Consider the following 24930-nt stretch of genomic DNA (forward strand, 5'->3'; position numbering starts at 1 on the left):
TTCAACTGCCAGTGTCTGCCTCGTTTGCTTGCTCAAATGGCTGCCATTTTGTGAATTCCCCTGAGCTAGAAAGTAAACTTTGGTATTTTTGGACTTTTAATTCTGGGTTTTTGTGTCATCTTTGCATCAGAGTTCACTTTTGAGTTCAGGCCATCATCAGTTATACAAAATTTGGTTTATAGAAGAATAAAAACTGATTTGTGAAGAAGAAGAAAACGGAAACAAACAGAAGACATCTAAAATGCGGTAATATCAGATATCCTTTCAATGGAAGAGAGCTGGACACTGTTTTCCCTTTACAGTTCCTCTTGAGGGAAACACTACTGACACTTTGGATGAGCACATATTTATTGAAGAAAATATGTATATATCCTGTCTTGCTCATTTCTCTTTTCTTTTGTTATTGAACTCTCTCTTTTAAAGCATTTGAATTTCCTTTTTTACTTATAAATTTTGCTGATAAATTCAGAACACTTTTCTCACCTTTTGCAACTCAGTCCCTTAGGAGGTGCGTTTGTCCATCATGAACTACTCAAACAAAATAAATAAATATATAGCGTAATGTGGAAACATTTTAGATAAATGGGTTTGAAATGTTGCAAAATGTTCATATTAAATGTATATGTACAAAATGTCAACTGACAAATGGACAAATTCTTAATGTGCTTGAAGCAACCATAAAGGCTTTGCAGTAACAGTTTGTTGAGGCTGAAGAAAGATCGTTGCCTGGGTTCCTTATTAAGAAAAAAAGGAAAACACTGACTTGAAACTTTGGGCTCACACCTTTTGGCAACAGCAGGCTTCTCATTGTCTCCCTGCGTTGTTTTTTTACTTTTCTGAAAACCGTCATTCATATCTTGACAAGCAGAAATTCAAAATGTTATTGTGAGGTTACCTGTACTTGATTTTGTATTGTAAAAACAAAATGCTCCAAACCAGTAAAAGTACAAGATTGTTTATTTAACCCATAATAGTAAGCTGGTGTCACTCACAGTTTCCAATGGAACCAGTTCGAACAGATCTTTTGAGTTGAGTTGAGGTTTTGCATTTCTCATTCCTCAGATCTCTGCAGATTTATTAGTCAAAATTACTGTGATGCTTATGAAGACAGATCTACAGGTTTGTTTACCCTGTGTTATACTGACAAAGACATCATTCTTGTTTTGACTTGGATGTTGATTGTCCTTAGTTTGACTTGTGCTAGTTAATGCTGTCTGACAGTTCTGCACAAACATGCCGTCTTCAGTGGCTTATATTCTTTGCACTGCAGGTGATTTAAAGGAAAAAGAATTACATATTGCATAGATTAAAATTAGCATAAGCTGTGTGTCTTTGATCATATCCTGCAACTGGATTGGGGATAATGTCTTTATCTCCTTTATATGAGTATATAATATTACATTTTGCTTGAAATCCTCTGTCATTCTGACTCTCTGTGTGTGTTTCTTTGTTATTGTGTGTTCTTCAATTGTAATTTCTTCCCATGGTGGGGATTTTTAGTGTTTATTATCTGCCCTTCATCTTCTCTGTGTTGTCAAGTTGCTTCACTGCTCCAAAAACAATCGCTATTTATTGTTTTATTATGCAGAGAAGGAATTTTCATTTTTACCTGTAGTTCAATCAATTCAACTCAGATGCGTCGCTGGGGTCTTTATTAACAGGAAAAACTGTTTTGTAAGATAAAAGACGTCCTCATGTGATGGTTAATAAGGCATTGTTGTTTTTTCCTCTCTTTTCCAGACAAGTTCAACGCCTATGTAACTTTAAAGGTGCAAAATGTGAAGAGTACCACCATCACTGTCCGTGGGGACCAGCCATGTTGGGAACAAGACTTCATGTTGTGAGTATCACCCTGCTGCTGTTTTTACTCTGTACTTGATTACTGTGTGAACCACTATCTGTCACTGGGAGTTTTCAGTGAAGGTCCATGCGGTCTTATCATTCATCATTAAATCAGTAATTTGTATCTAAAAGTAACCCTGCAGCTATGCTTTTTGTCCTTGTAGTTCTTCTGACAGTAGTTATGTTTATTGTAAATACACCATATAGACAAAAGTATTCGGGCACATTGCATTTGTGATTGAGTTTGGTCCCTGACCTCAGCCCCATCCAACACCTTTGGGATGAACTGGAACACAGATTGTGAGCCAGGCCTTTTGTTCAACATCAGTGTCTGACCTCACAAATGCTTTACTGCATGAATGGGCAAATATTCCCAAAGAAACACTCCAAAATCTTGTGGAAAGCCTTCCCAGAGGAGTGGAAGCTGTTATAGCTGCAAAGCTGTCTGTCTGTTTAGAATGCAATGTTATTAAAGTCTCTGTTGGTGTAATGCTCAACTCAATACTTTTGTGTATATAGTGTATATTTCTCGTAGTGTATATTGCCTCGTATATGCAGTGATATGTTTAAATTTTGTCATCTACTGGTAGATTAGATGTTATTCTGTTGGTTTTAAATTTGAAAAAGTATGGTGCCAAAATATGAGGCAGTTTCCATTCATAAGATAAAAATGGCTCCTGATAAATATACCCCAAAATCAGTAAAATTCAAATATGAAGGTTTTTGTGTGATCACAATAATATATTTTAATACAATAAGACATATAATTTATAATTAAAATGCATTTTCAATATGAATTTATGGTACAAAGTTTGTATAGCTGAAACCAGTTTTGACCTTCCTTGCCTTGGTTTCCAGTTTCTCACAGTTGCTTCTCACTTTTTGGCTCAGTGGCTCAGTGCCACATATATTAGCAGCAATAGCATGTTCGGCACCAATCTCTTGGGATGTATTAAAACAAGTGCAGAGAGAAATTGAAGCTTCGGAGCGTGTGTCAGCCCTTAGATGAATACAGGCCAGGTATCCACTGCTAGCTGACTTGCTAGCTGGCTTTAATAGGCCTTACTGAAATTGAAAGAGAGCGTCAGCCGCCTGTGGGACTCCAGTCTGGCTGGCTGGCACAGGCTACTAAATGGGAATTTGTGGTTGGAGCAGGTAGGATGGATGAAAAGTGAAATTACATGCCGAGCTCAGATAAGTGGATGAGTCAGTGATAAATCTAATGAATTGTCCAGCCGAGTCTGATTCCATGGGGAGAGAAGAAGTGCAGATGGAGCTGATGTAGAAATCCTACTTCACTTTTTGCTCTTGTGGAAGTAGTGCTGCTCCTTGTATCCACATCCAAAGGGCTTTTTTTGTGGAAAATGTTTTTGACGATGATTTGGTTGCTGTTGGTAGAGACATGTAACCAGCAGAATGAGGGAAAGCACTATGACATCCTGAAAGGCCTGATGTTAGGTGGCTTGGCTCAGATGGACAATTGTAGGAATCTCACTTTTATAAAAAAAAAAAAAACATGTTTTCTGAGCTGCTTCTGTGTTTTTTTTCCATACTCCAGAGCAAAGTTGTTTACAAAAATGAGGCTCTCTTTTCATCTAAATGGACTGGTACATTTTTCAGAGTGGTCTCTACTTTTTCTTTTTTTTCTTTTTTTTTTTAACAGAACAATGTGTCTGTTGTCCAGACATCTAGGTTAAAACAATAGCCTTTCACTTATAGTCCTAACTACAGGTTAGGACCTTCATGAAATATAGTCAAATCAGTGATTATTGGGATGCCAGATGAAGAAGGTCTGCTCCTATCACTGCCTATAAAAAGTGTACTGTGCTTTATGATATCACAGGTTTTTTTTTCCTGTGTCAGTTCTTGAAAACTTGTGCTTTTCTTCTTTTAGTGGTCTAACCGGTGATATGTGGCTGAGGAGCAGAGAAATACATTTTTTATATATATGACTTTTCAAAGTACGCCATGCCTCAAAGTACTATCCTTCTTTTATTCTCTTTCTTTTTATGTCTTTTTACATCTGCTTCGTCAAGGCTGTAACCTGACCTCTGATCCAGCTGGCTGAAGTTATTCTCTGTGTGTATTGTTCTGTGCTTCAGCACTGACAGGTCTTTACATGGTCCTTCAGATTCAAAAACAGAAAGAAACTCATCAAAACTTAACCTTGCTAATTTACTTGGATGTTGCTTAATATAACCCACTCATTAATTTTGAATATAATCAAATGTCTCTCAGTGAACTATTGTTTCCTCATAGACACTGTGATTTCTTTTTGTTTGCTTCCACCTTAATGTATTTGTCCTGTGACTATACAGCTTTACTAACACAGACTTTCCGTTTCTTAAAAATTACAGATTAGAATTTGAATGAGTAAGTTCACTTACTTACGTACTGCGAACATGCAGCAGAAATTTAACAAGTAGAGTACATTTACTGCACGAGTAAGATATAAGAGTAAAGCTTATTTGTCTTTCATGTTTTATATACTACTTTTCCTATGGTAATCAACTTAAAGTAAATAGAAAACTGCTTCTGTTGTAGGTAACTAGAGGCATGTCATAGCATTTTATAGTATACTAGTAATGTCTTAACTAAAGAAAGGAGAATGGAGTGTAACAACCCCACTGGCTCTGCAAAGTGGATACCAAAGGACCTACCTACATACCTGAATTTTATTCTCTGTGGCTCACAGGGAAGAACATAGGAAAGACATTTATTTGCTGGTGTGTCTTGTTAGTCTTCTTGTAATCAAGAAGTTTATACTGCATATTAAAGCTTTAGTTCATCCTTTTTTCCTTTTCTTTTCTGAGATGTAGCGTTTCTGTTAGTGATCACAAGTGGACCAAGAAAATTGTCAATTCAATTGGCAATTGGCAATTCAAACGGTGTCAATCAAAGGAGATGGGATACTTCTATTTCATGATCTGGGCCAACAGAATAGCTGAAAATCATATGTCTGCAACATGAAAGACTTTTTTTTTTTTTTTTAACAAATTAGTTTTGGATTTAAATAAACACACTTATCTCTCTCCATCACTCACTGTCTGTCTGTGTCAGACACACACACATCAGTTATGTATTACACTGCACAACAGACACAGATCTTTCCTGCAGGCTGATTCTGCTGGACTTGATTAGAGGCACTGGATAGACTGTAGATCTACATGATTACATAAGACTATTCTCTCATCTCCTTTCCTTCATCCTGTTCATATTCGCTGCTACTACAGTCTGCCCTACGTGATCCACTTAGACTGTAACTTTTGCTTTCATCATGTGTTTCTCTTTGAAAAGTAACTGCTTCAGACAAAAGAAGAGACGCACCATGCTTGTCTCTTCTTTTCCAGTACTGTTAAAAGAAACAGAGGTGCATGATTTTCAGAGAGAATTACAGAGAGAAGTTGATTCTATCATGATTATATCAAGAATTCAACTCAAAATACTGTCTAATATGACTGTAATGATTGAAAAGATGTTAATAATTACATTCAAAAGAAACCCCATGGCCTCCCTACACTAAATGGCTAATTAGCTCCCAAGTCTCATTAGGAGCAGTTGGGCTCTATGGGGTGAAGCAGCAGCGTGCTGCGTTGAAGCGCTGTTGGAGGTTTCGAGGCGGAATTGAAACTGAGTTTGAATCCCAGAATGAAAGGTCTGAGCAATAGAAGGTAGATAAACATGTTTGTCACAGGGCCAGCTCAAGTGTGTGTTCAGATTGTGCCTTCAAGATGTTCTTTTTTTTTAGTCAGAAATTCACAGGATATATGTTTGATATGCAGAAAATAAATAAAACAATTTAATTGTGCTGTATTGAGCCCAGCTCTTTCCAGGTGCCACCATGTGTGGTAAGAACTAAGACACTGAAAGCAGAGGATCTTTATCTGATGCTCTTTTCCATTTCTGTCCAGCCACTGTTACTACATACCCTCATTTCTGTGTACCAAAGAATTTTTCCAGGTATAAACCTACCAGACTTCAGGCCACGGAAAATCTGCCCTTTACAGAATACAGAACACATTACTGTTTTGTATCAAATCAGAATGTGGAAAAGTTTACATTTAACAAAAAAAGATGTGCCAAACGTGTTTCTCCAAAGACAGGCAGGTTAAGTCATTTGGAAATTTTTTATTTCCCCAAGCTGGGGTGAGCTTCAGCTTCCTGACCGGCCTGAAGAAAATCAGAAAATGGATGGTAACTGTGAATGTGCCCTACCGCATAAGGAAGAATATGTTCAGCATAAACACTTTTTTTCTATTACCACCTTTCTAAAAATGGACTGTTACCTCAGAAGTTGAAGGTGATTTGTCAGAAATTATAACCTTTTACAGAGAGTTAATTCTCTTCTTCACAGAAGAACTGCAGAAAATTGCTTAAAGCACTTAAACCAGCATTTATATGTTTCACATGCTTCTTGTCATTATTCTGAATGATGAGATGTGCAGCCATCAAATGTATTTGACATGAATGGGAATCCAGTCATAGTTGCTCTGCTGTGCGCTCTTTCAACTTGGACTCCAACTTGGACACCATTAAAAGAACAGGTGGCTTAAGGATGAAGTCCATCCTCACTGAAGTTTCTAGCTGAAAATTTCTTCAGATCTTTAAATTTTATCCTTCTGTTTAGTGACCTGTGGCGTGTTCATAAACTAGGGGAGTATGTCAGTGATTTGAGTGATTAGAATTTTCAGTACCATGTGCATGTGCATGTGTCACACTCATTATGTATTGTTAGTGAGGCGTAGGCTTCCTGGTTGTAGGATTAGCAGTCGTTTTGGGGCCATGCTGTCATTCTAGCTTGTGTAAACATACTGCAGATTAAAGAGGGAGCAGGACACCGACAGAGGTGGATGGAGAGTGAAATTTGGTTTTCATCGTCAGTTTGAGTGAGAGACGAGTTTGGTCTGAGCCTGGCTTGTGCTCACCCATCCTGCCACCCACTTACACTGCTGCCCAAAAATGAAAGGAAAGTGGAGAATAGTAAAGGTATTCCTGGCTGCACTCAGAGCTCCTCTCAGTCTCTCCCCTGCTGATAGCACTCCCTCTTTCTTTCTCACTGTTTGCAGCTGGCTGTTAGTTTTACAAAAAGGTGATTGTTACAGCTGCAAGCCATCCATTTATGCTGAAGGGTTTAGCACTCGCACAAATGTCCTTTCCCAACGTGAAGTGTGAAAGTAAAGGTAATGTTTAATGAGGCATTTTCATGCATGCATGCTGGATTCATGTGGACAAGGTACTCAGAGCCAGGATGTTTTCTTGCCTGGAATGGATCACATTTACACAAAAGTCTCACACCTCAACAGCTTCTTGGCCACCGACTGGCTCGCTGAAGAAAGGTGTATGACTCTCCTAAAAGCAAACAGTATTTGACAGGGCACGGGAGAGCGTGTCACTCACCCCCTGACATTTAGCCAGCTTTTTGCTTTGGGAGGGGGATATGAAACAATAAATTTAAAACTACAGTCTCAGTTTTGTAAGGTGTGTTGTTGTAAGGTGTGAGTATCGTGTCCCAAGGGATGGTTACATCCATCAGTCCAACATCAAGATGGAATATCTTGGTACAGGCATTCATGGTCTGCAGACGATGAATGACAATGACTTTCAGTTTGTCTAAGACTTGAGTTCATGACAGGTTACCTGTATTAGTAAATTCATGTGAGACTCACCTGTACTTTGATCTTAACAGCCTATTAAAAAAACTAATAGGCATGCCACGTTATCATGCAAACTGCACACATGGTATGATGGTAAATGCTATATGCCAAATGTTAGCATCTCAGCACCTGCTATTAAAGCCGTTACTTAAATAAAAAGTGGTTAGTCTTTTTAACCTTTTAATTCAGTTCATTTTCAACTTCTTTTGACACATTGAATATTCATTGAATTTTCTAATTCCTCTAGGATGGGGTGGACACAAACACACTTTTTCTAAATTTGCTGTCACTTTTGGCTCACATGCGAGCCACCTGCCTCAAAAACCTGCATCAAAATTTTACTCCGCAAATCCAATTCAATATATTATATAATAAAACAAGACATGCATTGACCCACACACTCAGTACTGGCTTAATGCTGTTTCTCACTGGCTGCAAGCGAGTGAAAGTTTTAAAATTTGCTCGCAGCACTTTCGATTGAAGGCCTCCATTGTGAAGACTTTCCCTTCTTACAGTGAAAATGCTTTTTCTTTTTTTCTTCTTTTACATGATTTAGCAAATGACAACATTTTACTACAATTACTAACAATGAAATAACAAAGACCAAAGAGGCTCGATTCTCGATTCTCCACACCAAAATTCATTCGATACATTACACACCTCTGCCAATAATCTGGGCTGAATCCATAACTGTGCATGAATGCAGCATCACTTTTACAAAGCATAACAACAAACCGGCTCAAATTGTTCACTGGCAGAAAGTGATCTTATTTCGTAATTGTGATGCATAAGTGTGTTTGAGAGATTGCACTGCTCCTAAAACATTTGCATCAGTTTTGGACTTTGTATTATTTGTTGCCTTGTCTCTTGCGTTGCTCATCTACTCATTGCCTAATTTTTTTGTTTCCTTTTACTAGACGGTCTAATAATGATTTCACCACCATTAATCATTTCCTATAACTAATCTTTTATTCCTCTCTTATCTTTATGTGGAAAGCCACCTTCTTGTAAATCAAATCATGACACATTTTTGTCACTCTGCAGCTATCAGCTCGTCCTCTGATGCCTCATTTTAATGTTGAGTCTACATTAAATCACTGAACAGCAACCGAGTGTGTGTGTGTGTGTGTGTGTGTGTGTGTGTGTGTGTGTGTGTGTGTGTGTGTGTGTGTGTGTGTGTGTGTAATGGCTGATTGGTGGGTTGGTTAGCTAGTGGGATAAGGGGATAAGCAGTTGAATGCTGATCTCTCTACACTCACATGCCCCCCTTTGCTGATGCATCCTCTCTGTGTTTATTTTTTATTTTTTTGTAGTCTCTTTCCTTTCATTCACCACACACATCACTTACAAGGCTTGTGAGATGTCTTACATTTTGCATTGTTTGTTGTCTCTGTTGCTCGGCTTTTGTTATTGACTCTCTGTGTGTCCCTCTCATCACTGCCCTCACATGTGACTAAATGTCTTATTTTGACCTAATTTACAGTATTGTGTCACAGGTCACCAGCTTTTTTTTTATCTAATCTGTGTATGATAACCAGAAAGAATATAATTTGGGGGGAGTTGTTTGTTTTTTCTGGTCAAGCTTTTTATTTTTTTGAATGGCGAGAACCTTTCTCTTGATTCCTCTTCCATTACTTTTGGGTGTTGTTGTCTTTCTTTTTTGGGTTCTGTCTTTCTCTCTGTCTGTCTTTGAGACTGTCTCTTTGGTGATTTTGGTCATAGCATGTCTCTTTCGTTCCTGTTCTCTGTCAATTGAGTTGTGTATAAGTTTCAAAAGATGGTGACCTTTGTCTCTCTCTCCCCACATCAACCTCTGTTAGTCTTTAGCAATTGATTTTATCTAGTTATAATGACAGGAATGATTCACTGCTGTCTGTTCACAGCCTTTTCCCCAGTCTTATTTATGCTGTCAGTGCTCCTCTCAGTGCTGTTTAGCAAGAATAGTGTTTATCCCAACGTATGTCTTTAAGGGAAGCCTAACTTGTATATTTACATCAATTTCCAATTGCACAATTGCAAAATCCTTTCATGTACCTCCTGCAGGATAGGTAATGCATCACTGATGCCATATGGAATGGATGGTAAGGATTCACATGTCAATCCACATTTATGTCATCAGGAGGTTGTATCATTACAGTTGTTTACATAAGGAACACTGTGCCCTGACAATAGCCCACCATGTTTTCACCCTGTCATTAAAGCTGGAGTAGGTGGTATTTTCTTGGTGCCAGGAAACTAGACTTATGCACCTCCTCCCGGCTCTGTTTTGGGGTATTTAGAAACGCTAGCCAGTAACAGTTGATTTCAGAGAGAGAGGGTCTCTATTGGCGATTCTACAATTGCAGATGGTAGAAACAGCGGAAAATCCTGCAACATGTGATAAATCTTATAGGCCTACAACAGCATATAGTACAAAATGTGAACACATCGCAGCTCTAGACTCATTATGTTTGGCGCCAAGACACTCGTATTGATGAGTGGCAAACAGTGGGGAATAACTTTTGAGAAGGGACAGTGAGCGTGCGTGTGTGTTCGTGTGGGTGGGTAGATTGGGGTTATTAGCCTCTTATCCTGCTGTTTGATGGCATTGTAGCCGCCTCTGAAGCCTGGGGTGCTCTGTGAGTCCAAGCCAGACGGACCAGGGTCTTTGGGAGGCTCATGTCATGGAGAGCAGCACTTGTGAGGCATGTGAGGTTTCACAGGGCAACTGAGTCCATCTGTTGTTGTTGTTTGGATTTGTGGGTTTGATGGGAGTGGCTTAGTAGAGTAGTGTGAGATGGAAAGTTTTGCATAACTTTGAATGGGTTTTTCCCACTGCAGCTTCATGTGCCAAGTCGGGTACAGGAACGTTTCAGTCGTAATTAATCTTCAAATGGAAAATTAACATAACTTTGGTGTGACATCAGTGCAGCACTTGAGTGTTTTGCTTGGATGGGTATTTGTGCAAAATATACATACACTGGTAAATACTCTAAAAAGGGAAAAGAACAATCTAAAGTGGAGGTGAAATCTGACGATATCATTTAAGTCTCATTTGTTTCACCTCATTTTCTTTACATGTTATAACACCAGAATCATTTTCAGACCTGGTTTACCATGGGTTGTGGCGGTCAGTGCCTTCTCCCAGCAGAAAACATAACAACTGTTGATTTGGAAGAGACATAATAGGTAAAAATAGATTCACCCGTGACAACAGCTTTGACGGATTGTTGTTTTAATATGATCAATTCAGTAATTCATGCTGCATGGCAGAAATACATTATGTGATTATGTTCTGCATGCAGCCTGCTTAAAAGAGTGTTTTACCACATCCAAGAAAAAGGATGGAAGACATTGTTAATCATCAAATCTGAGTGAAAATGTGTACTTTTGTGAACTGCTTAAAAAGGTGGAAGAGCAATGTTTGTGCCTGTATAAAGCTTTCCACATAGGAACGTGTAAAAAGCCATCTTTCACCAGTGACTCTCCCGTTGTTCCACAGAGTGCCTCCAATCCTCCCTCTCAGTCCATAATTTCCATCAAGCCTCATGCTCAGCACGACCACACACGCTTTACTTTAACCTTGCCTTATTCCACTTTTCTTTTTCAACTTCTGTCTTTACTCTTAAACACAAGATGGCTGTGTGTTTGTGTGCATGAATGTACTTGTCTGCGTGTGAATTCTGAGTGATAAAAATACACAATTTCATTTGCTGTACAACACAAACCATTCCCTCAATAATGGATGGGCTTTGATGGAGGGCATATGCCAGATTCAGACGTAAAGCTTCAAGATCTCTCTCTCTCTCTCACACACACACACACACAAACAAATCATCTGTGAATCAGAGACAGGTCAGAGACATACTGCATGGATGGCTTTGTCAGACCTGGTTATGATCCCATTGGGGTTTTCACTTGAATAATCTGGTAATTATTAGAAAAACTTTATTTATATAGCACCTTTAAAAACAGAGATTATAAGATGCTTTGACAGATGAAGCAGAAACAGGATTCTCAGAATGACAATATATTAACAGACAGACAGTTAAGCAAAAACAAGACCAGATTAGCAATGGGTTGAGATAAGGTTAAAACAAGAATACAAAACTTGCAAAATGTTGAACACACAATATCAAAATATACAAATACAAAAAATAAAAGTGATAAAGGAGCAGCATCATATAAAAGTTAATAAATACAAAGAAAAGAACAAATTGCAGGTAAAAACCAGTATGCACCGTATACCTGGTGTGGTCTCTGGCTTCAGCGCTCATTTCACATTTCTCATTTCAAGGATGTTTACTGGCACAATAGGATCTCCTTTACACTAGTAAATTGCTGTTGCTTCACAAAGATTTCAGTTGCACAAGCTTGTAAACAAGCAAAGACATGAATGGAGACAGTTATCTTCTAATCTTGCTAACACGAAGGAACATCATCATTTTGACTCCAATTGCTTATGAGCATGCACACACACACACACACACACACACAGAAAGAGACATTCCACCCAGCTTCTCCTGCCCACCCTCTTCACTCCATCATCCCAGCTGTGAAGTGTCATCAGAGATGACTGACAGCCAAACTGAGGCATGTATGAATATGAATGGACCTGTAAATATGAATATGCAGATGAGGAGGGGAGACAGCCCGCCTGCTATCTTCTGTTTGAGACAGATCTGTCAGAAAATGATGGCTGCCATCCTTCATCCCCACTACTTTAGGATAAGACTGGCCCACTTACTGACCTGGGAGGGGGAAAGTACTGTATTGTGTCAGACTAAGGCGAAAAGCCAGAGTGAGACAATATGTATCCAAAATAGGTAATATTTGGACAGGAACCAGTGGCAACCACAACTTCATCAATTCACAAGTTGGGAAAATTAATAAATTACATCCATACATTGAATAGGCAAAGAAAAGAGCAACAAAGACGGAAACTCTAACTTCATCAATGTAAAACGCCCAGTCTTAGGCATGGGGGCAGTTTTGCTTTGCCAGGTTTGATCTTTTGTTCTGTGTGTAATGCAGTCAATGTGTATTTTTCCATTTGTGCAGTGAGATCAATCATCTGGAGTCAGGTCTGGTGGTGGAACTGTGGAATAAAGGCTTGATCTGGGACACTATGATCGGCACAGCACTGATACCCCTGGACACCATTCAACAGTCTGACGAGGTAACACACTTTCAGCACAAGCACCCATTCAAGTACAAGCGGCTTAAAGTTGATATCAAATTGTTATGATGTTAGGCGCAAGGTTTTTGCACAAGGTTTGATTTTTTGTTTTTGACCAAAGGATCAGTAAGTGTGACATGACTGAAAAGATGGGATCAAATGTTTTTAATTCCGTCTGAGTGTAATCACTCCTGTTCATACTGGATGTTGAGACATCCCTTCTGATTGCAGTTCCAGTGGAAGACATGGAGGACAAAGTTCATACTCCTTATTCTCTATATACAACTATGTATTCTAAAGTTTTTTTGAATTTTATAAGGTTTCAGCATTCAAATGAAATGAAATGGTTTATCTTTCAACATCAGAGTCTTTTTAGTAGATGATTGCCTCCATGTTTCTCTTGACAGTACAAAGGAAAAGTAACAAAAGGGATTTTGAAATACATTTTTCCCAGAATGAGAACCCTTCACTCACAATGGAAAGGGAAAGTGATCGCTAATGGCCAGTATGAACAGCAGGAATAATTACTGAAACTAGTAACTGTTTCAGTGTACAAATGGACATCTATCTGTTGTAAGACAGATTTGTGGACTTGTCCTTCAATCACCTTTCTTGTGCTATAGACAGCAGATTTGCAATTTCATATTTTATATTACTATTATTTTCATATTATATGACTTTTGTGTGTTGACACAGCTGTGTCCGTAAATATCTTTACATCTTTTCCAGTGCCTCCATGACCCTGGAGTTTTGATCAAAGAAACACTTTAGTTTTAGGACTCACTTGCAGTGGATGCTGTCATTGGCCACTTTGGGTAGCATAACATTTATGCCAATTGGAAGACGTGGTGTGGTAACGTCTCAGGAGTATTTTGCCCAGATGGTGACCTCCATTGCTCACCCTGTTGTCACACCACATACATGGAAATATGGCCTAAATCTAGTTTATCTAGTCACGTGGTACATTTATAGGTGTTCAATAACTTGGGAAACCACATAAAATCATACTGTATGGGCTATATACTTACCTTTTAACAAATTGAATTGATTACATGAATGTTAATATTAAATTTTATTCGCATTACATTGGCGATGGCACTAGTTATGGCCATCGAAAACCAGCGCTGACATTTCTGTTGCTCTTTTTGCCAAGTAGGAGATATGGTGCAATGTGAATGTGGCATAAAGCTCCCACTCTTGCAGTTGTATTTTAATGAATAATATAAGAGGAAGTATAGAGGCAAAGAAATTATTTGGCAGACCCATTTCCCTCCTCCTGCCAGTGCTCACTTATTAAAACACTATCTTTACCTGTCAGCTAAGTCTTAAAAAGCTTTCTCACAGGTGGTCAGTTGGAGGCAGTTGCCAACTCATTTTAGTGCACTGTGGGCAGGCCTGTCTCGCTTCTAAACCTCATTAGTTTTTTTCTTGAGAGTTTTAAAGTGAGGCAGCGATTGCTCGTAATAATGCACGTTAATAATGCAGCCTCCAGTGTTTGCCTTTTCCCCTCAGTTTGTAGCACAGTAAACACTCACTCTCGTTCTATCTTTACTCAGGTTTATTGAGTTGAACTCATCCATATTTCTGTGTTTTGTCTTCCTTCCCACCCTCTTTCTCTTTCTCTCTGTATTTCTCTGTTTCTCTTTTTCAGGAGGGACCCGGAATCTGGACGTCTCTTGACTCTGAGGTGTTAATGAGGGAGGATGAGATCTGTGGTACCACCAACCCAACTCCACACCAAGTGCTACTGGATACTCGCTTTGAGCTGCCCTTTGGTATGCTTACATTCACAAAACACACATTCTCTCCAGAACACACAAACGCATCGCCATAGAGCCAGGAGTGGTTGCAGCTAAGTATAGTAGTATAGCATCGCTGAGTGAATGATGATCTAACTACCATTTTTAGTTTGGTTTTTAGCTAAAGAAGAAAGACAATTAAAAAAACAACAACACAATAATCCTAATCATTATCCTAATAGAATAAACCACTGTAGCTCAGTGAACTCCTGCTATACTGGATGGCAGTTTCTGACATCTTGTTAAACTTTGGACTGATAACTAACGGTAAAACAGCAATATGAGCAACGTTTGAGCTGTTATCAAAATAGAATCTTGCAAAATTACAAAATTAGCCAGTGCAATAGTTAGTCGCACAACTACTAGAGTGGTTGCAGAGTTAACACCCATCTCAGCTGCCAACCGAGGCGACGCACCTTACACCACGGGCACAGTGTATCTGAGTGTTCAACTTGCTCTGCAAGACAAACTGAAAGCCAGATTTGTAGAAGTGTAATGACAATGAACCTGTCCCCTGAATGAGGTCAGTGTGTTGTGACACACAAGTACAAACAATAACTAAGCTTCAAGAAAAAGATGTTGGACTATAAAGAATCACTTGCCAAATGTACACTTCTGTGTTTAGTGTACAAATGTATGTCTATGTAATGAATGTAATAACATCACATATGGTAGCTTACACACATTCACTTTGAAACTTGTATGAAAAAGTGTTATTATGTCAGCCTATATCACACATAATGTGGATTGAAATATTTATTTACAGATAGCTCAGCTGATTAAGAAGCAGGTTTGGGATAATACATGATTTTTTCCTTCAAACAAGAAAGAAAACACATTATTTTTGAATAACATTTGTTTCTCTTTGGCTTGTTAGTTGTTATTCTTGAATTTCCCTCGGGATCAATGAAGTATCTATCTATCTATACTCACCAAGCATGGTTTACATTTGCTAACAACTGACTTGTGTTTGGCTGCTGTGGTTTATTCCCATGGGCTTCCATGAATCGCTCCCATATATTAGAGCTTGGGGAAGTTTTTATGAATAGTTTCTTCATGATAATGTTTTGGTTGTCCTAAATATTCATCAGCACTTTTTAAATTCTTGCTCTTTTCATTTCTTAAGCGTAACCACCTAAAGAACACCATTTCTGAACACTATTTAGTTTCCTTAGCAAGCTCTTAATCTCAGGGAAGTACCTGAAGTGTCTGCTCTTGAGCTGCCTTTTTCTTTCCTTTTGCACTTCCTGGTACTCTATTTATCAACGCTCACCTGATGTCAAGAAGGCACTGATTCCTGCTGCTGTCTGCTCATCTAGACAAAAAGGCCAGGGTCTGAAGATGGAGATAAGATAGTACTTTCCCTGTTTTAGCAAACATTGACTAATCCTTTTTTAAAAAACTGTGAAAGGAAGTGACATGTAGTTTACAGCATCAGCACTAATCAATAGTAGGTTACATCTTTGGTTATCATGTATCACAATAAGTCACACTGAAACACAAAGTCAGCTGTTTACAAAATGACCAAGGCATTTTATTTTTAAATTTGGTGTGACTTACACTTTCCACAGATATCATTATCTGTCCATAAACGTTGATGAATGTACTTAAAAATAATAAAATGAAGATAGAACTTATAACTCCAGTATCTAGTTCTTCGGTATCAAAGTAGTCCAGTGATCTATGAATCCATTGGTGGTCTGTAAATCCATGGGTATATTGCAAACATGGGCTGCTAATAACTAATTCTGGATACTTTCATTAGTGCCAATTTGCCCCAAATGTCAGCAAATACAGTACAGAAAGAAGAGGGGCTCATTTGTAGCTCACAGCTAACTGACTTCATGGCAACTTCCTGTTTATAGCCTGTTTATTAGAACCGTAACTCAATATTCACTATCAATATTTACTTTATTGATATCCATTGATATTTTTTCTAGTGTACAGTGTTGTACTATAACACTGGGTGTTTTGTAGATAAAATTTAAGTTTATTCATATTTAACTAGGAATATATTCCTAATGAAAATAAATATACAAGACAAGTATGCATTTGCAGGCCCAATACAGTAGACATTTTTAGACATATAAACTTCTAGGTGTTTAGATTCTACTTTCAGCCTATTAATGACTAACTAACACTTTACATGGACTTAGGCTGAAGACAGGCTTTTACATTTTCCCTGTTCTCATCTTTTCTCCTATCCCGAGTTCTGTTTTTTCTGGCTTTGGGGAGCACCTGTGAGCCCCCTGAGGTGGTTGTTAATTCTAATCCTGAGCCCCCAAATGGAAACCTCCTCATCAGCTATTAAACACACATGAATATGAGATGGGAACACATCAAGCCAGGGAGCATGGAGGAGAGGCGACTGAGCTACAGCAGCTGTATTTTTTTTTTTTTATCTATTCCTGCACTTTGCCTTCATTCTGTTCTTTGCTCTCTCCTCCTTCCTCCATTATTTACCTTCTCTCTTCATAACCCTTCCCTCAATCCTACTTTCCATCCCTCTACCTACCATGTGTGTCTTTCTTTTGATGGCTTTCCCTTCATTACAAACCTGTCTTGCACTGTCTTCCTCATATTTTCATGTCATCCTTTTAATTTTCACACTTTTGATTTGTTCTGTCTAATCAATTCATCAAGATATCCCAGAAGACGAAGCTCAGTACTGGACCAGTAAACTGGAGCGGATCAACACCATGAGAATACATGATGAGGTAAGTTGAGAAAAAGTCTATTGCATGTTAAAAAATTATAGATTATTAATCCATGACAGACATTAAATTGTAGTTCAGTCAGCAATCTCAAAGGGGATCTTAATGCTGAGAAAACAGTAGGGAATTCAACTAGGACAGACTTTCTTTTTTCTTCACCTTGAAAGTAGGTGGGGGGGGGGGGTCTGCTCATACGAAGCACTAGTGTTAAAAAGGAGCCTGTACTGAATCATTCAGACTGCAAAAAGTCATGTTAACATAGAAGCAGAAGTGGAAGCAAATTTCATTTTCATTTCGACTTTCCAACTGAGCTGAAGTGCAGCAGTTCAGTGACTATGGAGTAGAAAGTGAATCTTCTAGAGTGCAAAACTAATCAGGACTGGAGATGTTTGCAGGTTTAGTAGGAGCAAGAAAATATGCAAGCTTTCATTTTCAAAGAAATAAACTGAAATGTGCAGTTTACAAAACTTATATTGGCCCATAAGCAAACTCTGGTTCTGTATACCTTTGAGAGCATTCTGCTTAATAAATTAGTTACCAAATATCATGTGCCAGTGTCCAAATATCAATGTGCTCTCTTCTCAGAGAGATGTTGCGGTTTCTGTTGGCTCTCTGCTGCCATCTGATGAAAACATAATAGTTACTACATCACAGCGGATTTATAAATACTGTACTGACATGTGTTGTCTTACTACCCCATTTGTTTCTGTGTTTTTCTTGTGGCAGTATCCACTGCAGGAGGAGGTTCACAGAAGACGGATGGGGTCTGTGCCCTCTCAGTGCTGTGAGTATGATGCAAAAATATGGTACAACGTACACATGCCATTGCACTTTCATATGTGTGTTTATCTGTTTTGTGGGCCACACTGATTTGATAGACTTTGATTTGGACAAAAAATATTTTTCTCCTCATTTTTTCTTGTATTTCAAGAGCAGGAAAAGGTATTTCATATTGCAACCATATTACTTTATATGACTTCTTTACATTGCTTAACTTAGTTCTGATATATCCCATACCAGTAACAGCATTCATCATTTTCATCGAGCTTCACAGATTTGGGTGTTTTCAGTCAGTCCTATCACATGTTACATATTCATTTGGCCATCATCAATAAGAGTTATTGGTTTGATGGTTCAGTAATAAAGTTAACTTTTCTTCCTGACTTCTTTGAACACTTGCCTACTTGCCACCAGGCAGTTGGAGTTATTTCGGATGGAGTGAACAGCAGAGTATGTATAGTGGTTGTTTTTTTCCCTTGTGAATTGTCACTTACTACACTCCTGCATGGTACAGGCCTCCTCTGTTCCTCTATTTTGGAATCAGGATGGTTGCTTGTTTGGTTTGTGTCTGTTGTCATTGTATTTGAAATTTCACTTTCTTGTGAGTAATATGTGTGCATGCCAACTGTTGACATATATGTAGCATTTGGAATTATATTATTGATTTGTTACTTTAATCCGTTTTCTTCTTGTTCCTGTCATTTTTCGCTTGGTTTCGATTCTTTTTGTATTACATATCTGCTACCACAAGAGGGAGCTTTTTATTTAAACAAGTTTTATTGTCTTTCTTACATCATACTAATGTCCTAGCACCCTGCCTCTCAGATTAAGTATGAACAATGGCATCAATGACATTCTGTTTGACATTGTTATCTCACAATATGACTTTTGTATGTGTGTAATCATTTTATTTCTTGCCTGTTTCTTTGTGATTACACTTTACAAAGTCTATATGTATCTTTAATACACGATCCTGTTTGTGTTTTACTGAACTGTTGGTGTTGTATTTACACAGCGTTTGATGACCATGATAGTGCAATGGATGATCGTGATAGTGATTACCGCAGTGAAACTGGCAACAGACCTCCACGGTTTCACAACACCTCCCAGACAAATTCATCAGTTCACCAGTACCCTATAGGACGCAGGATCCAACATCAAACCCTGTCCAGGGAGTCTGACTCTGTACAAAGCTATGAGCTAGACTATAGAGAAATGAGAGGGCCCAGGTAAACACACACCAACTTACTTACACACACATGCAAAGACACTACTCATCTGACCTCAACATGGAAGTGTCACTCAAGAAAAATTTGCATTTATGCACAGCTTTAGGTGTTTGTGCTTTAAAACATACATGCATGTAGTGATTATATCTGTTGTTGATATCATATTAAATCTCTAAGAAATTTAAAACTGTTTAAAATCTATTTTTGTGCCAGTTCACAGATTGTCATATGTAGATGTTTTCATGAACATCACAATAATAATTGTATAACAATCTCTAAAAATGCAGAGAATAAGCTGTTACAGCCAACCAGCTAGCCTACCAAAATACTGACATACAAACAGTAAACATACTCTCACTTATCAACTGCATGTGATTTTTTTATGTGCATAACAGTACAATTTTTCAAAACAAAATCAAACAAAATACTTTCCACTCCTTCGACATGAGTGCTTGGTTTTTTTCATGTGCTATTCTATTTCTTTACTTGCATGAACACTTCCTTTCTTTTCTGTTTTTGACTCATATCTGGTTTCTTTTTCTTTCTTTCATTTGCATCATGTTCCACTGCTTCCTGCATGGCTTTTTTTTTTCTTTGAATCCAGACGATCAAACAGTCTAGGTGGAATACGAATAATCCCTGTTGACTCAGGTATGGGTGTGGAGGATTGGGAGAATAAATATAAAGTGCCTGACTCGGGTGTCTTGGATGATTATTTGGACACTGAGCAGAAAATGTGGGAGGAAGAAGATAAAAGCATCATCTACAGGATCAGTGACAACACTTGTGAGTCCAAAGGCAGCAGGTTCTATCAGACAGTAGAATGTGATGCACTATCCTCTGAGGATATGGAGCAGCTGAATGGCAGACCACCCAGACAGAAGCATGGCTTTGGTAGTGGAGAAGTACGTTTAGTTTACAAGGAAGCTGGCAGCTTTGAAGATGAATTTTCCCCTCCAGAAATTGATATTATCCCCTCTGTCAAACAGCAACGACAACAGACAGACGGAGAAGGTCTACTTTACAAGACCCGACTGTGGGCCAAAACTGCTTTAGAGGACACACTTGAGAGCTATGCAGCTTTTCGTGAGGAGGAGGCTGCTCGGGAAGAGGCTGCAAGGATCAGGGGGAGGAGTGAATATAGCTCAGTTGGTTCAGATGAGATGCAGTTTTCCTTTGGATCTGAGGAGGAACTAGATGACCTGGCATTCACTGAGGGAGATGCTAATTATGAATATGAAAATTATTATTACCCTGGCAAATATATGTCACCTTTTGGAGGACAGGGCTGTTTAAGCAAAGGCAGAACAGATCATGGACAAGATCCTGTACTGTCTCCTGTAGAAGAGCCAAGTCCTGAATATGTAGATGCAATGGATGAACTTAAGAGCTTAGTTCATTCAGTGTCTGAATACCTTGCTGTAAAGGAGGAGGAGATCAACAACTATGAATCAATGCCTAAACCAATTAGAAGAAAACTCCCAGCACTGCCAACTGATGCTAAGGTTGTGCAATCTGGACACAGTAATAGTGATGAAGTTAAACCTGAAGTTAAGGAGGACCATGCTGTTGAACAGGGCATAACAGGAGTAAAAAATGCCATGAGCTCATTATTTAGTACATTCACAGGATCAAAATCTACCACTGAAGTAGATGTCTCTGGCACCACTCCACCACCCCAGCCACCACAGGCAGATTCTGGTATTACAAAACTGCTCTCTTTCATACCTAAAGCTAGCAATGAACACATGGAAACCTCTGGTACTACTTCAACAGATCTACCTACCTCCCAAACATCACCTCAACCTGAGTCTAGCATCTCTAAACTGCTTTCATTTATTCCCAAAAGTGGTGGTACTTCCCCTCCTGTAGCCATAGTTCCTCCAGCCTCCCAGGAGCCCACAACAGAGAAAAAGATTTCCCTTCAATCTCTTTTGCCATTTCAGTCATCTGAATCAAGTCGGCCAGCTGATGCTGATCAGCCACCACTTGTTAGCACAGGGGCACAAGGTAGTGCAACCAATTCTAACCAATCCACATCAGGGTTTGAATCCATATTAGGAAGGCTTAGTCCTTTGAGACTTTTTTCGAGTGCACCACCATCTAGAGAGTCATCACCTCAGCCATCAGTGCAAAGAAGTGCATCTGCTGCAATCAGTGGATCCCAGCAAACATCTGAAAGCAGAGCAATAAGTCCAAATAGACAGGGCTCACAAACAGAACAACAGTTATCAGGTGAGACAGGACCAGGAAGTAGAAGTGGATCAGTTGATCTTTTGCCAGATACAGGAGGTGGATCAATTGAGCTTGTACAAGAAATGGGAAGTGGGTCAGTAGAGCTTCTTCCAGAGACAGAGTCATCTGGTGAGCTACCTGATATTCAACAAAGAAGAACATGTACAATATCTGAAACAAAACCTGAAAGCAGCTCAGAGGAAACAGGATTCTTCAGTCCTTTTAAGAAATCTCTCTCTACCCTAATATCAACAGTTCCTTCTGAAAATTCCTCGCAAACTGAAACCAAGTCTGCAGAGGAGTCATTTTTGGGCAGCAAACTCAAAATTTCATTTTTCTCCTCTGAAAATATTTCCACAACACCACCAAAAACAGAAGGGGGTGTTATCTCAGGGATTCTTAAGTTTGCATCTGGAGACGATGCCAATGCTCCATCAAAAAGTCCATCCCCCAGCCCTGCAAGAACTCCCTCTCCGAGTCGTGCTGTACTTCTTGAAAGTGTATCAAAAGGAAACACAGAAACTGGCTGGTTTTCAAATCTGTTTAAGGTAGCCCCAAATGAACCTGCTAAGGAACCTGCTAAACAACAAATAACTCCTACTGTTATATTAACCAAACCCAGTGGTCAGATTGAGCCACATACTGAACAAATAGTCCCTGAAACCACAGAGAACACTGTATGCAAAAAAGAATTGTCTCAAGAGCAAACACTGTCTGACAAGAATCTCCTGAGCAAGACAGGCGTTCAGCATGAAGCAGATGTCACATCTAAAGATCAAGGTTCTTCCAGGCCTGGGGAACAAGCCAGATCACAACCACAAGCCTCACAGGCTCAAGGAATTCTTTCTGGATTACTGAAACTAGGATCAACAGAAGATATGTCACCTGACAAGAAAGTGCAGGGAGGAGACAGTCAACCTCAACAAGGTGGGCTATTTTCTGGCCTATTTTCATCACCTTCCCCATCTTCTCCCCAAACACAACAGAATTCTACCACACAACAGTCAGGAGGACTGTTGTCTGGATTTTTAAAATTTGGCTCTGATAATGGTTCTGCTTCTACAAATCAGACATTCTCAACATTGCCAGGAGATCAGTCTGGACAAACTTCAACTCAAAGGCAAGGACAACCTTCTGGCGCACAGCCAACTACTGCAGGACTCTTATCTGGGCTCTTGAAAATAGCTACAGACACAGTGACTGGATCTCACACAACCCAGTCCAATCAAGAGTCACAACCAGATGCAGTTGACCATACAGCGAAAACAAAAGAAACTGAACTATACTTGAGTCAGGTGACCACCCCTCCTTCCCAGTCACTAGGGATTTTTTCAGGGTTAAACAAATTAGATTTAAAAGGAGCACCTCCCGCTGACAAAGGTCAACCGGAAGAGCAACTAAAACAACCTGTACGCTCAGTCAAACAACAGAAACAGCCTGACCCAACAACAGAACTAGATCCAAAAGAAACAACGCCAGTGTCTCAACCTAGTGGATTTTTTGGGGGTTTGTTGAAACTCACAGAAACAGCTTCAGAGCCAAAAGGACCTCTGGCTACACAATCAAATCAACAATCAGGTAACATGTTATCAGGTCTTTTTAACAAGATTGTGGAACCTAATCCTCCTCAATCTCAGCTACAGTCAGAGTCTGGTGCTCAAGAGGCAAACCAAAAAGCAGCACAGCAAGCACCTCCTCAGCAAGGAAGTTTTTTATCTGGCCTTTTTGGAATGGGAGGCCAAGATCCTGCTCCTGCAAACCCAGCCCAGTCCTCACAAAACCAGCAAAAGAGTGACACATTAGGGCACCCACCTAGTCAGCAACCGGGCAATAGACAAAACCTACAACAACAAAATCAAGTCCCTCCACAACAGCCTGCCAGCAGTCCCGGAGGGATGCTTACTGGATTATTAAACAAAATTGCAGATGCAGGCACCCCACAGTCTACAGTGGGGAGTCAACCAGAACAACAGGCACAAAGAGCAGGCCCTAAGACAACACAGCAACCACCTAATCAACAGGGAGGGTTCTTTTCTGGTTTATTTTCAGCAAGTCCTGTAGCACAGCAGCAGCAGCCACCTGTTAGTCATCCAAACAAGCAGCAACCACAGCAAGGTAACAGACAGCCTCTGCGGAGGCAAAACCAGATACCTCCACAACCTACTGCCTCTGCAGCAGAGCCACAGCAGGCTGGATTGTTATCTGGGCTTTTTAATAAATTAGCATCTACAGACAATGTGCCACAACAACCCACCCTACAGACTAGTTCTCAACAGGGAAATAAATCAAACATTGCTGGACCTGGTCAACAATCATGTCAACCCACCAGTCAGCAAGGATTCTTGTCGGGTCTGTTTGGTCAGACATCGCCTCCACAGCAGCAACAACAAGGAAAAATACCAAGTACTCAACATACAGCAACCCAGCAGCAGCCTACTCAAAGTGGAGGCTTGCTTTCAGGTATTCTGAAGCTTGCTTCTGGTGAAAATGTACCGCAGGAACAACAGCCACCTCAACCTGCTCAGGCAGGTCAACCATCTATAAAATCAGGGCCAAATACAACCCAGACTGAATCAGGGGGGTTATTCTCTGGCCTGATAAACAGAATATCAGGTAACATAGAACAGTCATCATCACCTTCTCATCAAGTGAATCTTCAAACCACTCAGCAGCAACACCAGCCACGTGCAGGGCAGGGGCGACCACAGATTCAGAGAACCAAACCAGTGGAGATGCATTCCTCCCAAGATGCTGCCACAGATAAGGATTTAAAAGGTCAAGCTCAAAAAGGTTTCCTCTCAAGTATCTTGAGTGTCACGGATGAACCATCATCAAAAACACAGCAGCCATCAATCCCTCAGCTTGTGAAGGAGGAACCAAAACCCAGCACAAACAGCATCTCCCCTGGTTTGATATCTGGCATTCTCAAAACAGGCACTATTCACAGTAGCACTTCTGCTCCTGGAAAGGAAACTGAGAAGGGTTTTCTTGATCGTTTACTACCAAAAAGTAAGGAGGATATAACTTCAAATACAACACTCACAACTGGCGTTGCTGCAGCTACTTCTATTGTTGATATCCACAAAGAACCTCTGCAATCTCAAGTTTGGCAAGATTCTACAATTTCCCCAACACAACGTTATCTTGAGGAAATTCAGCGTCTCTTGTATGGAACAGCACATGAATATGGTTATAAGGATCTTTTATACAACTTCACAGAGCATGGTGTTATTCCACCAGAGCTCTATGAGCATCAGTGTCTTATAGAAGCTCTTCTGTGGCAGCAACTCAATGATTATGCCCTTGCTGAAGCACTTGCCACTCAAGTTCAGGAACACTCCAAGGGATGCCAAGACCTTATAACACCAACAGTTAGAGTGCCTCAATCAGAGAATCACATATGGTTAAATCCTGTAGAAATGGACATTAGTGGCTTTAATGTACCCTCACATCCTTGGAAGGATGCTGCTGCCCAACTTTTTGCGAGTAGAAACCGCTTCCTTGAACCAGAGGAAGATC

General features: G+C 39.6%; 1 protein-coding gene across 2 annotated transcripts in view; it reads left to right on the forward strand.

The window, feature by feature from the left end:
* Positions 1–24930, forward strand: part of LOC124057549 (protein unc-13 homolog B-like) — a 156803-nt gene that overhangs the window by 25450 nt on the left and 106423 nt on the right. For both annotated transcript variants that reach the window (XR_006843128.1, XM_046385932.1), the window contains exons 3-8: positions 1741–1840; positions 12537–12654; positions 14306–14429; positions 17097–17170; positions 17894–17951; positions 18963–19176. Coding sequence is in view for 1 of the 2 variants with exons in the window: in XM_046385932.1 (XP_046241888.1) it covers positions 1741–1840; positions 12537–12654; positions 14306–14429; positions 17097–17170; positions 17894–17951; positions 18963–19176 (688 nt within the window). In the remaining variant the exon portion in view is untranslated. The remainder of the gene's footprint in view (positions 1–1740; positions 1841–12536; positions 12655–14305; positions 14430–17096; positions 17171–17893; positions 17952–18962; positions 19177–24930) is intronic.

This window comes from Scatophagus argus, chromosome 4 (genome assembly GCF_020382885.2).
Source record: "Scatophagus argus isolate fScaArg1 chromosome 4, fScaArg1.pri, whole genome shotgun sequence".
NCBI classification, from domain to species: domain Eukaryota; kingdom Metazoa; phylum Chordata; class Actinopteri; family Scatophagidae; genus Scatophagus; species Scatophagus argus.